We start from the raw sequence: 14,894 nt of genomic DNA, 5'->3' as shown, positions 1-14,894 counted from the left end.
TTGACCCAAATATATGATTTTTATGGTGATAAGTCACTTTCGCACATGGAATTTTAGAGGATTTGGATAGCAGTTCCATTAAAAAAACTGCTATCATAATGAGACTAAGATCTAGAAACACCCCCGAAATGCCGTTTTGGGGAATTTTGCTAGCTGAAACTTTTTGATGAAAGTCAATCTTTGACAAGATGTAACTTTGCTACGGAAAGTGCTATGACAAAATGGTTTTCAGTTTTGGCTTTGTTTACTCAAGGACTTTGATTTGATATATAAAATGATCCAGTTTGATGGCAAATTTGAATTCACCTAGCATACCTAAATTCTGGTTGCTGGCTTGATGCGGGGGCTTGATGTATTTCTGGTTATGAGGTCTGCTTGATCTTGGATTTGGTGTGAGATATTTACTCATGGGATTTGGTATGTGATCATGGTGATATTTACTCATGGAGATTACTCAATTAAGTTACAACTTACAAGCATTCATTAATTTTTTCATTTGCAATTATTCGTCGAAAAGATTCATTTGAGTAGGATTGTTGTGTGTATAATTCATTGCATTACATAGCTTCCGAATTTTGAAACCAGTCCAAAACTCGAACACTCGCCGCGCCGCCCTTCTTTTTGGAATGTATCTGACTGTGAATTTCCCTGACTGTGACCGCTTTAATAGGCGCACAAGCAATTTCTAAAGCACTGGCCCAACATGATTTTGTCCATCAAATTTTATTTCACTCACCATTATTACATAATTTTATGCGAGCAAAATATTCATTCTGCAAGTCTGTGCTGACTTTAGTCCATGTAAACAAACAAATTTGACCCCCTTTTAATTTATTGGAATGACCCAATCAGTGTTTTTGTTATTGAGTTAAATCCTTATTAATTCATAGCTTTGTTGAATTATAAAGAAAAATGCTTTTGATATCATATTTTTGTTTCTGCTATTTCTTACTCATAACATTAAAAAGTATTAATAATTATTTATAGTCTACATCTCGTAAATTAAATTATCTCATTTACATAATGGAAACACTCAAAAGTTTGGACTCGTGCATTTTGCATATGTGGTGGTTCATTTATGTGACTGTATTTTAACATGAAAAAATGTTGTTTTTATACGGAAACTCGAGGAAATAACCAAATAAACCACAACAGATGTTTGTAAAAAAATCACATTCCCAACATTTTCAGATATACCAAGATTTCAATGCGCCTCTATACATCTGTTTTGCACTGTGAATGTGTGATCTATTTTTAGCTACGACGTGATGAGAGGGCGATTCCCTTGTTTCTGATTGGTGGCTAAAAATAGAAAGGGAATCCCATATAAATAACAGTGACAGTTCGATACGTCAAGGAAATCCGTGTTTGTGCTGTACGAAGTAGCGTAACAAACTGCAGATCTGCTAATACTAAACAACGGTTCTAAAAGTTCTAAAGCCGTAAACAAGAATTGAAATCGTTTTGGCAATGGCTTCAGAGATCATAGACGTATACATAAAACTGACATCAGGTGCCGTGACAAATTTCCCAGTGTCAACAAGTACACAGATACGCACATTATGTGAAAAACTTGCCGAACAAGAAGGGGTACCAGAAAAGTGCGTAGTGCTGAAATACACAGGAAAGATACTGAAAAAACATCACACAGTTGGTTATCTTGGAGTGCGACAAGAAACCATCTTGAAAACTGCGGTAAGTTTACTAAATAATCGGGGTCGGGGGAAACGGTAAAGGATATCTAAGCCTGTAGTAGACTCGCTGAGTCTCATGGACGCCGTTCCTATGTCCATAGCCTGTAGTTCACGTTTTGCAATCCTTAGGACTAGTCGTGCATGCATTAGGTGAAACTGTGAAGCTGTTCGATAATACTCACAAATAATAAGGTAAACGTAGGCCTACAGCACACATATTAGGAACTATAGGAAGAAGAAGAAATTGCGGAAGTGAACTATTCAGGTCACTTCAAACGATTTTGATATAAAGCTCTAAAAATACACAATTCACATATTTGGATGATTATTGTATTTTCAAAATATTGAATGAATGAATGAATGAACAACGTTTTGTGATAAAAGTGGGCTAATAGAGGCACACTGTTAATGAATAACTAATATTATATGTATGTCAAATGTTATCTTCATTATAGATTCAACCAGTGAAGACTCTAAATCTGATCATCAGGAAAGAGGATGGATCCACATTTCAAGTTATGATTCAAAATCTATCCACTATATTAGAATTGAAAGGGAAAATATGTGATAAAGAGAACATCAGATCGAGGTTACAACATTTGAAGGTAAGAATACATGCCATTAATCATATTAATATAGAATTAGATTGGAGTGAGATGCACAGATCTATAATAGGATTAAGTTATAGTAACGCTAACCGATTATTCATATAATCATGAATGAATAGCAGAAGGGCATTTCAACCTAAGACATATCAAGGCCTAAATTATGGGGCGAGGATCTATAGGAGGTTATTTTTAAGTAAGAATTTATATGATTCATTGAAGAGGATCAAGGGATCTTTTACTGGTAAAACAAAGTTGGTGTGTAATGAAAAATAACTTTTTAACCCTGAAACCATGATAACATGTAAAAATAAAAGAACAGGTAGTCCATTAAACACCCTAAAATTGGATAGACATTATTTAAAATACATTTTGAGTCTTTTTGTAAAACTTCATAAAACATACGCTAAAGTGATTTTCCGTCAAAATTCTGGTTTGAAACAAAATTTGTACATTAAAACTCGCAATCACTACAATCTTAAACATAGGAAAACAAAACTTCCTTTTAGATTTCCTTATTTTCCTGTTGTTTGATTCACTTTGGTAAAACAGTTTAAAGGCCAGCTGCTCTCCAATAACAATGATACTGCACAAGACTGTGGCATTGACGATGAATGTGTGATTGATTTGAGTACCACCAGTACGAATCCTGCAGGTAACACACCGTTAGCACCATCAACTACTTATGAAACACAGGAAGCACTGGATGAAGAAACTAAACAGGTAGGTATTATTGGTAGTAGTATTATGTTATATTAGGCCTATGTAATGAAATTATTAGTTTCCCGTCACCAGCCCGTATCACCTTTTCAATTTGACCAAAACTCTCATAATTTTCATAAAAAAGTCAATTATCTAAAAATTGAGATGGAAATAATCAAAATTGAAACTCTCAAAATGTCTGACATCCCTTGCTGATCATAATCAGCAGTTTTTCTTAGTTGTAGGGGTAGAGGATGTGGTAAATAATGGAAATTTAAGGATTACTTCATCATGTTTCTAGTGATTACAAAAATTGCAAAATTTCTTTTCATTTAAAAAACAAACAAATTCAAATCTTTTCACAATCTGTTGCAAAATGTCTGCAATGATGATCTAAGCATTATTACCTGTTTTGAGATGGTCTTTCATCAACAATATATAGGTAATAGCCATGTAAATGAAAGTTTTGACAATAATGAAATTTTCCAAAATAATGAATAATGAAATCATGACCTCATATTTCACTGAAAAAAATGTGACGGGAAACTAATCATTTCATTTCATAAGCCTTATTATTCATCATTAAAATCATCATTATGAACTAATGAATGTATAAATAAATGAATAAACAAATATATGAGATGACATGTGCTATAATTTTCCAGTTTTAACCATTTTTGCAGTGCTTCTTAATATTAAGGCATTGATCTTATAGGAAATGAGTCAAGGAACCCAATAATTGCATTTCCACAGGTCTTGCAGTTCTTGAGTTATAAGACCAATAATATATCAAAACAAAGGTTTTACTTGTGTTCCTTCTCCCAAGAAAAATTAATGCACCTGGGGCAGAAATGACACCCCTTTTATATCAAGCCTTGGAATCTCCTTTATAGAACCCATTCCATTCCTCTTATGTGTCAGCTTTATTTGTTCCAAAATTTGAGTGCAAACACTGCTAGGTCATGCTCCCTCCGCCTTTAGAATAGGAAGTTTGTTAACACTCTAGCACTGTTTTATTTTCATTTATAGTTGTTCAATAACATGAGTTTCATTAATATTTTTGACAGGAACTGTTGAACAGTTTTGCAGCAGGACTTAGCTCAGACAAGAAGGTGGAAATAGTGTTCTCATTTGATACTACTGGTAGTATGTACTCCTATCTGACAGAGGTAGGTAATTGCAGTGGTGGCACCCACAGTTTTCTGGGGGAAATGGGGGTGGGGTAAAAGTGAAATTGGGGGGATCTGAAAATGTGCTTACAAATTTGGAATTCTTTGCTCAAAATAGTGGGATTAGTGATTTTTTTTTATCTTGCTGGGGGAGGGGGACAAAGCACAAGTTTGGGAAAATTATTGCTATTGTTAAGCCAAAAGGGGTGGCAGCAATTTTTGGGAGGTCAAAAGGGGCAAACACATTTTGGCATACATTTTTGTGGTACTTTTTCAATATTATGCTCTAAGGTGTAGAAAAATGTTCAATGCATTTGTGGTTTGAAAATTGGATTCCCACAAACTTGACATGTGCTAAGGAGTGGGGGAGGGGGGGGGCAAGAATCTTTTGGCACACTGAGGCAGGCTGGGGGGGGGCAGTTTTGGCATGCCATTAGAACATTCCTGGAGGATGGGGCTTATATATAATTATTGCACAGACTCAATATTCTTGAAGATATATATTTTATAACATTTTGGTAATCTAAGTTGTACCTTTTCACATTAAAATCATTATAGGTAAGAAGTCGTCTTCGTGAAACTGTGACCCGCCTCCTACGTGATATCCCCAATATTCGTATTGGTATCATAGCACATGGAGATTATTGTGATCAGCATTCCAGTTATGTTATTAGACATGCAGATATAACAAGTAATGTGGACCAACTGGTTGATTTTGTGGATAATGTGCCTCGATCTGGTGGAGAGGGGAATTTTGCAGTGAGTATATTTTACTGTATATATTTAATGGTCTCATGGCCAGGATTTATTGTTGGGGGATGGTGTGGTGGGGCAGAACATTTTTTTCTGTCAGATTGCATATTAAAATTCAAAGCGGACTTTTTGGATATGTTGGAACATTTTCATTCAAGAGTGGACCCTATAAAAATTCTATAAATTTATAACCTTTTTGGTTATATTGAGCATTTTGAGTTTTATTTGGTGGATTGGGAGTGTATTTGTTATGGACCTGACCCTGGTATTATTTTCTTTTGGTTTTGTTTAATTTATCTTTATTAATGAAAAATGTCTCTGTAAGTGCTGTCAGCATCACCTTAATTAAATGGTCACAAAATTCAAAGACTTGGCACAAGTCTAATATAGAATCTTTTGTATATAAGGCTAAAAGCTAAAATATCACTCTTAATTTCACTCTTTTGATTTCATTTTAATATTGGTTATTAAAAGTACCTCAGTGGCAGTTGATATTGGATTAAGAAGTTTCCTTTCTCTTGATCCAGCGTGGTACGTCCCACCAGGACCCAAGTGTGTTTCCCCATGGAGCAACCATTTAAGCAAACAACCCCGGAAACAAACAAATACATTTGCCAAATATCAAAATGCTACAGAATGAAATAAGTCTTAGTACATGTCTTTGGGGTTAATGCACTTTTGATGCACAAATTGATTGAATAAAGAATTAATTTTTTTTAAATTCCCAGTTAGATGAGTTATGGGTCTTTTGGTAAATCAGAATAGCACATTCTTTTTTAATTCAAACAATTTAATTCTATATTTTCTGACATTAGAAGTGGTTTGTGTTATAGTTTTATGTCAATATAATTCTATATATAATTTTTATTTTATTTTCAAATGCAGTGTTATGAATGGGTTCTGAAAAAATCTCAGGAGTTGGACTGGACAGAAGATGCAGCTAAAGCACTGGTCATCTTGGGTGATGTTGTCCCTCATGGAGTAAACCATACTGACCAGGGGCTTAACTGGCATGATGAACTAGATAGGCTCTGTCAGAGAGATATCAAGGTAAAGACCATATACCCCCAGTTTAAACACTTGCCCCCCCCCCCCCCGATGACCCCCAGTGAAAATCCAAAATTATGAAAATTTCCATTTTTTGTGGCAATTTTGTGCGAAATCCCCAGAAAATATTCTTGTGCCACCACTTTGGGTAAACAGGGCCATACTGCCTTTCCTTAAGAAAAATATTTGGGGCTCAAATTGGAAAAAAGTTAATGTTAGATCCAAGGGGCAGATCCCTCACAGTGGCGTAGCCAGGTTTTCGGAACCGGGGGGGGGGGCACAACTTATAAATGTACTAACTGAAATATTTTTTGCCAACAGAAGTTGTGAATTGTTGACCCCAATTTTTTTTGGGCCAGTGCGGTCCTCGAGAATCTAAAAAGTGTGGGGGGGGGTAGGGCAAAAACTAAAACTTTCCAAAAAATTTTCACAGCGTTTTTACGTTATATATCAATATTCTTCAATGTGCTAACGTAAACAACCAAAAAGGAAGAGTCGATATCCAAAATTTGAGCGACATGTTCTTGGTTTCTTCACCATGTACACACATAATTGTCTATTGTTGATCCCCAATATTTTTTAGCCAAGATGAATCGACGGCAATGATGAGCCCCGGCTATGCCACTGATCCCTCATCCTCTTGGGGAAAAAAAAAGGAAAATACAATTTTGAAAAGTTCTGACATTTTGCATGATTTTTGCAGATTGTCAATAGGGCTGGTCCCCCTCTACTACTCTGGATCAGCCAATGTTAATAACATCTTATATTCTAATGCTAACGTTTAACTTCCATTTGGTACAGGTATATGGTGTGCGTGTAAGAACTTACGAGCCAGCTGCCGATTTCTACCAACATCTTGCGGAGAAATCTGGTGGAGCTTACATCAAATTCCAGCATTTCAGTGTCATTACAGAAATGTTTCTTGCTGGTAAGTGTTTATAGCATGGAATTGAGTAGATGTGCATGGTCCAAGTGGTTATGGGGAGACTCTTTACTCTGCATTCTTCTTCTTAGCGTGTCCAAGCGCAGGGTCAAATGCCCCCGAGCCAATAGCTGACACAGTGACGAGCAGCATTGTTGAATTCAGCTAGGTCCTCATGTGTGCAATGATGCCCCATCTGGACAGACCAACAGGTGTTACATAGTCTGTGGAACCGTTCCACACTCACAGGTAGTGTTTTGTCCTTCTGGTAGGTAGCCCCATTTCTGCAAAGCGACCTTGCACCTTCTGACCCCTGATCTTAGTCTGTTGAGACACCGCCACTCAGGCCATGTGGAATCAGCTCCAGGTGGTAGCTGCTCACTGGGTTGCAGTCCCATAGCTGGTGAATTGGGAGATCTCTCTTTCCACAGGGTGAGTCTGTCCGCTTCCTTGCAGACTGTCCCAAGAGGATGAACTCCGCATTGATATGTGTCTAATAATAGGGGGAATCTAATAATATGTGACACGATCTGGTCCATGGGGGCCAAAGGAGGCATTTTAAAAATTGAGTTACTGTAATTATTACATTATTCATACAATAGACTATCATTTACTGAAAACACCAAAGGTCTAGCAAACATGGTTCTAAAGTTACGAAGTTTCTGGATGTGTATTTTCTTTTGTATTTTATTGTTTTTTTACTCCATATTTTTACCTTTATCTCAGTTACAAATTTGCCGCCTTTGGCCCCCATGGACCAGATTGTGTCACGTTCATATTAGCTAATATTGGATTATGACATACACTGTTAGAACGATGGGTAAAATATTATAAAGAAAATTATTAAATGTTAGGTTATATGAAAGGTATAAAACATTTTAATATAAACATTCAAACACATTTTTGAAAACTTCCTAGCTGCAAAACATTTTAACACAATGTTGTTTGGCAAAAATTACAAAAAATGGAAAAATTATTTGGCAAAAAGATTTGGCAAAAAGATTTAAAAATGTTGGTGGCCATGAGAACTCAAAGTCCCATTGCCCAAAATTGATATATTTAAAAAAGAAATGTGTGTTTAGATAATATCTTAGCCATGTTTTCACTATGGTTTTTTTGTGGGTTTTTTTTTTTTTTCATTTTGCACTCATTTCATTAAGGGATCTGGAATGAGCGTTTTGAGCATTTCGACAGTATTTTTTGTGGGACATGAGAGCACATCAGACATATCGAATTGCATTCTGAATACGAAGAATGTCTTTCTGATATCAGATTTATAAAGTTTACTTCGAGTACTGTTATATCAAAAATATCAATTTTTAATCATTTGCCATAAAATGTGTATTACATTGCGAATTTCAAAAAATCAAAAATTATTTGATATCAGAAGGACATTCTTCGTGTTCAGAATGCAATTCAATATGTCTGATGTGCTCTAATGTCCCACAATAAATACTGTCCAAACATTCATACCCCATCCCTTAAAGAAATGGCCAATCATCTTGAAATGGGGTTTTCCTTTTAAAAGTTGAATTCATTGACTTTAATTGACTTTAGTGATATATTATTTTCTTTATTTTTATTAACCACTTTGGTTTTGTTATTTTTTTTAATGTAGTTTGTTATCGTGAGACTGGTGATGAGCAACTTGATGCATACTGTGAGGAGGTTGCCATGGAAGGGAAAATGACAGAAGAATTGACAACAGTCTTCAAACAACTCAAAGAAACACCAAAAGAGCCAGAACAACATAACGAAGAAGAAAGGGTAAATATAGTAAAGTATAATCCTTTGACAACAACACCCATGCTTTGATTGTTGGTGTTAGGGGTCATCGCTATGGATAGAGAAGGGAAGAGAAGAGGGTAGGGTGAGGAGAGGAAGAAAAGAAGAGATGGAAGAGGGATGAGAGAATGAGGTGGAAGAGGGATTGGGTAAAAGACTGTACTATTAAAACACAGGCCACATTAAACAATTAGTTAGTTATATACCCTAAAGATGTTAGGGTAATTATGAGCCCTGGTGGGAGGGTAAAATTGGGGGGGGCAAGAAATTTTTGTCAATGGGTGCAAGCAATTTTTGGCAAGTCAAGAGGGGGCAAGCGATTTTTGGCACACATTCATGGAGCACCTTTTAGATAAAACGCTCTAAAATGGCTTAGGAAAACAGTACGGAAAAGCTTAAATATGCAAATTGTTTGCAAATTGGGATCCAAAAAATTTGGTATGTGCAAAGGGGGGCAAAAGATTTTTTGGCAGGCCGAGGAGGCAAGAAATCAAAAAAATTGGGCAGGCCGAGAGGGGGGCAACCAATTTTTGGCTTCTGGGGGGGGGCTCATAATTATTGCACAGCCCCATATGGATGGCCAGATGCATTTAGAAAAGACTGAACACAACCTAAAAAGGTAAAAGGACACATTTTAGTTGATGTGGAAGAATTTGCCCATACAGATATATAGTATGTGTAGCTACATGCAACTGAATGGGGCTTCATATTATCAACACTGCTCCTTTTGCCAAAATCTTTCATATGGAAAAACACCTAATGGCAATTTTAATGACTTATCTTTCACTTTTAAGTCATTCCTCCTAAAAATGTACATTTTCACTCCTTTACAGTGATTACTGATAGTCCCGGTAGATCAGTCGAATCTTTGCTCAGACCAGGGCCTTGTTTCACCAAACCTTAATGCTCTGCGTGCTAGCGATAAGCTTCAACATAAAAAGTCGAAGTTTTGAGATATTTTCTCAAAATATCAAGAGCTATCTAAAGATTTACTGAACCAATGCTAGGCTTGTTTGTACTCATTTTTAATGCATTTTTCATGTTGATTCCAAATATGGTAATGAAAATTTACAATTCTGAAATTTGTGAAATTTTGAATTAAAAACAAAATTGTCGTCTGCAGTCGACACCCGCGTGGAGAGAGTTCAGATCATGGGTGTCTATCTGGGTGGCACCTTTTGGAAAAATGACCCATTATTTGTTTTTTCAGCCACTTTTGACAATTCAGGCCGATTGCCCCCCCCCCACACACACACACACACACATTTCAAGCCGGATTGGTGTCAATGCTTATGATATATCTTACGATTTTATTACCCTATTAAATCAATCGTAAGATTAATCATAAGTTTGTGTGCAAAAAGAACTTGGACCCAAATCTTATTATTGCTATTAATCAATACCTACCTAATAAAGTGACAAATAAAAGTAATATTGAATTCAAGTCTTATGCCATTCTGTCTCTTCCTCAGGCTGGTAGATATGTTGCTGCAGGTTGGTGGGATCCATCTCTTGACACTGGTGCAGAGCAGAGATACACATATGATGCAGAGACTGATGTGTGGACAAGATATTGTGGCTTCCAATTGAGATGCCAAGGTAAATGAAAGAATTTTGATTTTTTTAAATTCGCAATGTTATACACATTTTATGGCAAATGATTAAACATTGATATTTTTGCTATTTAACAGTACTCGCAGTTAACTTTATAAATCTGATAAAATGTATTTAAAGGTGGGATGAAAAGCCGACAATCAATTGAAAATGTTGACCTTTTGTATTGAAGATACAGATTTTCCCCCCCAAACACCAAAAAAATAGGTCTTTTGGGGAAAAAATCCATATCTTCAATATGAAAGGTCTAAATTTCAATTGATCATCGGCTTTTCCTCCCAGCTACATACACTTTAAGAATATATCGTTTGATTTATAAAATTTACTTCGAGGACTGTTATATATCAAAAATGTGAAAAATATCAAATTTTAATAATTTGTCATAAAATGTGTATTATATTTATATCGTGAATTTCAAAAAATGAAAATTATTTGATATCAGAAACTTTCTTTGTATTCAGAATGCAATTCGATATGTCTGATGTGCTCTCATGTCCCACAAAAAATACTATCGAAATGCTCAAAACGCTCATTCCAGATCCCTTAACTCTCTTAAAAGGGCATTTCGTGATCCACAGCATCATCCCCCACTTTTCTCAAAAAAGTTGAGATTTTTATACGATTGAAAACCTCTAGCTACATAATGTTTATATACAAAAAATTTCTTGCAGATTAATTTGTTTAGGAAAAATATCTGGAAATTTGAATTACCTTCTGGTACACCAGAACGAAATTACAACACATTGTCTATTGAGCAGTGTAATACACATAATCATGCATAACTCGCAAAAATCGGAATCAACTGAAATTTTGGGAATAAGCTTTTTTTGTGGATATCTACTGAAAAATGTCATAAAAAGAGGATGCTAGGATCACGAAATACTCCTTTAAATTGGCCAATTGAAATGATGATAGGAATGAATCTAAATAGATTTAAAATAGATTGAAATGGACTTTTTCTCTGATTTCACCATCCAATCAAGACAGTGTTACACATAATGGCACACTGGTTACGGTCTTTGTATTTGGTGCAAGAGGGCCCGGGTTCAATTCCCCACAGGACCCCTCAAAAAAATAATTTCCGCTCTCCCTGATCTGGTAATGGCGGGGCAGATGACCCATGACAAAAGACCTTGTTACAGTTGGTTCCAATCATAAGCCTGATTATGTTGGATACACTGGCTGTCCTGCAAAAATTCCCCGACCAGCTGTTTACGGCGACCCACTTCGTTCAGCATTATCTCTTAGATTACAGTTGTTAATGCGTAGATATGCTCGACATAAAAAAATGTACTATGGAATGCATTAAGTATGGAGGGAATGTGATTTCAAATGTGTTTAGAGTGAATATTTTCAATCTTTTTTTTTAGAAAGGATTTGTTCCTAACTTCAGTCAGCAAATTCTGAAATTAAAACTAACACTGATTCTTTCTTTGTTTTATGCTTTTATCACAGACCAAGCATCGACCAATCCCAACTACAGAGTCACATTAAACAATCCGTCGAACTCCACAAACAATCCATCCAACTCCAGAGTCAAGAAAAGCTTCAGGCGACTTAGAAAATGGGGACAAGGAATATTCAAGAAGGATTAAATTGAAAGGGACACAATCATTGGGCTATTCCAATTGAAATCCACACTACCCCTGTGGAAGATTTTGGAAATATCTTACACAGGGGGAGTATGAATTTCAAATGGAATTAACACATTAGCAGCCTCCATTTGAAACTCACCCTCCCTCAGGGAAGATTCAGGTTGGATCTTCCTCAGAGGGTGTATGACATTCAAGCGGAGCTGCCTAATATACTCATTCCATTTGAAATTCATACTCCCCTGTGGCAGATATTTCCAAAATCTTCCACAGGGGTAGTATGGATTTGAAATGGAATAGCCCATTTTATGATTGAAAAGCAAACTTGCAAGTCTGTTTAAAACTGTAATCCACAAATATTGCTTATCTTATCATACAAAAGTTATAGCTATTAATATTTGGACACATTATATTTTCAACACTGGCTTATAGTAAGTGGCATATAATGATGTGTAGGTATATTCAGTTGAAATCCATACACCCCTATGGAAGACATGACCTTAATCTTCCACACAGGAGAATGAATTTCAAGTCGGGTTACCTGAATGGGTGACTCCATTTGAAATCTATAGTTGGAGATTATTGTCATGTCTTCCACAGAGGATGTATGGATTTCAACTGGAATAGCCCAGTGGTTAATAATCCTTAGAGGTGGACTGAACCTCATTACTTGTCTTAGGGACCATTCACAAACACTTGTAAGGGGCCTGATGCAAAAAATTTCAGGCCCCCCTTTTGACATGAAAATTATGGGTCAACCCCATAGAAAGGCATTTAAACTCAATTATCCCAGGAAAATTTGTGGTCATTTTTTTCAGAGCCCCCCCCCCTTAGGAGGGTCAAAAAATTTCAGGGGCCCCCTTTTTGCATCAGGCCCCCCTAACAAGTGTTTGTGAACGGTCCCTTAGTCCAATGTATATGATAGTACATAACATCCTTGCTTGAACTTTCAAGTGACAACATTGAAATAAGATACAACCTGCCCTATCGACAGCGTCACACCCCCTCACTTTCCCCAATCAAAATGCAGATTTTGACATCAGAAGAAAATTCTTTTTTTTCTCATAGTAGGGCTGAAATATGTTTCTGTTAGATGATATCTGGCTTGTAGCTAGGAATTTTTTGTGGCATGGTGTGGAATTTCCAAAATGTGGAATTTTTCCCTCCAAAAATTAACTTACATGCAAAAAGTGCAACAGCTAAAAAAAAATTTGGAGGCTCTTTTGAACAGTTTAACATAATATTTCAGAAAAGTGGTTCCTTTGTTCATTTGTCTTTCTAATTTGGACCTTCTTGGATACATGTAAAATTGTAAATATTGCATCCTGAAAAGTGAACCTTTTTGTCAATTAGGAGGGGGCTGCGTCACACCACTGGCTATGGGCCTGGATTATATGAACAAAAGAGTGGTGGTACACTACTCTTACTGTTCTATGACCAGTTGGGATAAATGTTTTTGCTTCTGATAGCTAAACTGCTGATAAAATTTAACTCAATAAATCACATTATTTACTGGTGGGGTATAAAACACAATGTGAAAAAATTGGACCAATCAACTGTAATTCCTAATTATTGCTTATAATCTGTTTTAAAGAAGATGACTCAGTGCATCACTGCCATATCTTCAATAGCTCCCCTGTGTAATATTATTCATCAAGTATGATTCCATTAAGAGGGCGCACCACCAATCACTCCACGATTTATGTACCAGTGAAATTCGGTTAAAATAGTCCAGCGGCTTTATTTTCAAAGCGTATAGTCAAAATTTGCCCATTTTCAGCTCATTTGCTTTCAACAAGTGTCTACATGACAAAATATGAGAAAAAGTCCAAATGTTTTATTTCAGAGATGAAGTTTTGGCGCGAATTTGGACAATGTCCAATTTCGAAAATTTAGTAATTTTTTAAGGTTAGATTTGCACACTTTTTCCTTTGCGGCAAAATAGCAAAAAAAGTTGACGGTTAGCAATATATTCCGTTGAAAGAATAATATTCTATACATGATTAGCTTTAATTTGATACCAAACTTGATAGCTGAAATACAATTTTCAATTACTAAGCGCGATTTAAAAGTGCGTCTTTCCCTGTGTATTTCAATGGCGCATTTAATGGTGGTGCGCTCTCACACAACATTACACAGGGGAGCTAATGGAGTTCAATGTGCAATGTTGCACCCGGTCCAGTTTATATATTCTATGTATCATAAGTATTTTTGTTTTATATTCCAAAGAATAAGAATAAAATGTATTGTATGAAATAAACAACATTATTGCATTATTATTACAACAAAGATTGTGTAATTAATATGATAACAATTGCTGCAAGAAAATAATGTAAAAGCAAAATATTAACCATCAAGCAAAATTGAGGACAATATTGCAAAGTGGTCTTGAGTTCTGGGCTGAGTTCTATCTTCAGTAGATAGCATGGGGCAAAATGCTATCTTCAGTAAATAGCATGAGGCAAAATGTTATCTCCAGTAGATGTCAAGAGGCAAAATGCTATCTTCAGTAGATAACATGGGGCAAAATGTTATCTTCAGTAGATATCATGAGGCAAAATGTTATCTCCAGTAGATGTCAAGAGGCAAAATGCTATCTTCAGTAGATAGCATGGGGCAAAATGTTATCTCCAGTATATGGCTTGAGGTAAAATGCTATCTTCAGTAGATAACACGAGGCAAAATGCTATCTTCAGTAAATAGCATGGGGCAAAATACTATCTTTAGTAGATAGCATGTGGCAAAATACTATCTTTAGTAGATAGCATGAGGCAAAATACTATCTTTAGTAGATAGCATGAGGCAAAATACTATCTTTAGTAGATAGCATGAGGCAAAATACTATCTTTAGTAGATAGCATGAGGCAAAATACCATCTTTAGTAGACATGGTAGATAGCAGGGTGACAAGTTGTAACATAAATTGGGTTAATCCAGTTGAAATCTATACACCCCCTGTTGAAGACATGACCTTAATCCTCGCCTTAATCTACTGCAGGGAGTATGAATTTG

At 35.9% G+C, this 14,894-nt stretch overlaps 1 protein-coding gene across 1 annotated transcript; it reads left to right on the top strand.

The window, feature by feature from the left end:
• The first annotated feature begins 1,362 nt into the window (after positions 1-1,362).
• Positions 1,363-14,146, top strand: LOC140150991 (uncharacterized). Its single transcript, XM_072173178.1, has 10 exons — positions 1,363-1,695; positions 2,150-2,299; positions 2,852-3,022; positions 4,069-4,170; positions 4,729-4,929; positions 5,809-5,973; positions 6,772-6,898; positions 8,511-8,659; positions 10,150-10,276; positions 11,747-14,146. Exons 1-10 carry the CDS (start codon positions 1,471-1,473, stop codon positions 11,884-11,886), a joined length of 1,557 nt encoding a protein of 518 aa, XP_072029279.1. The 5' UTR covers positions 1,363-1,470; the 3' UTR covers positions 11,887-14,146.
• The last annotated feature ends 748 nt before the right edge of the window (positions 14,147-14,894 follow it).

The sequence above is a fragment of the Amphiura filiformis genome, chromosome 4, assembly GCF_039555335.1.
Source record: "Amphiura filiformis chromosome 4, Afil_fr2py, whole genome shotgun sequence".
Taxonomy (NCBI): Eukaryota; Metazoa; Echinodermata; class Ophiuroidea; order Amphilepidida; family Amphiuridae; genus Amphiura; species Amphiura filiformis.
Note: the sequence above shows the minus strand (reverse complement) of the source record. Positions and strands in the feature narration are given on the sequence as shown.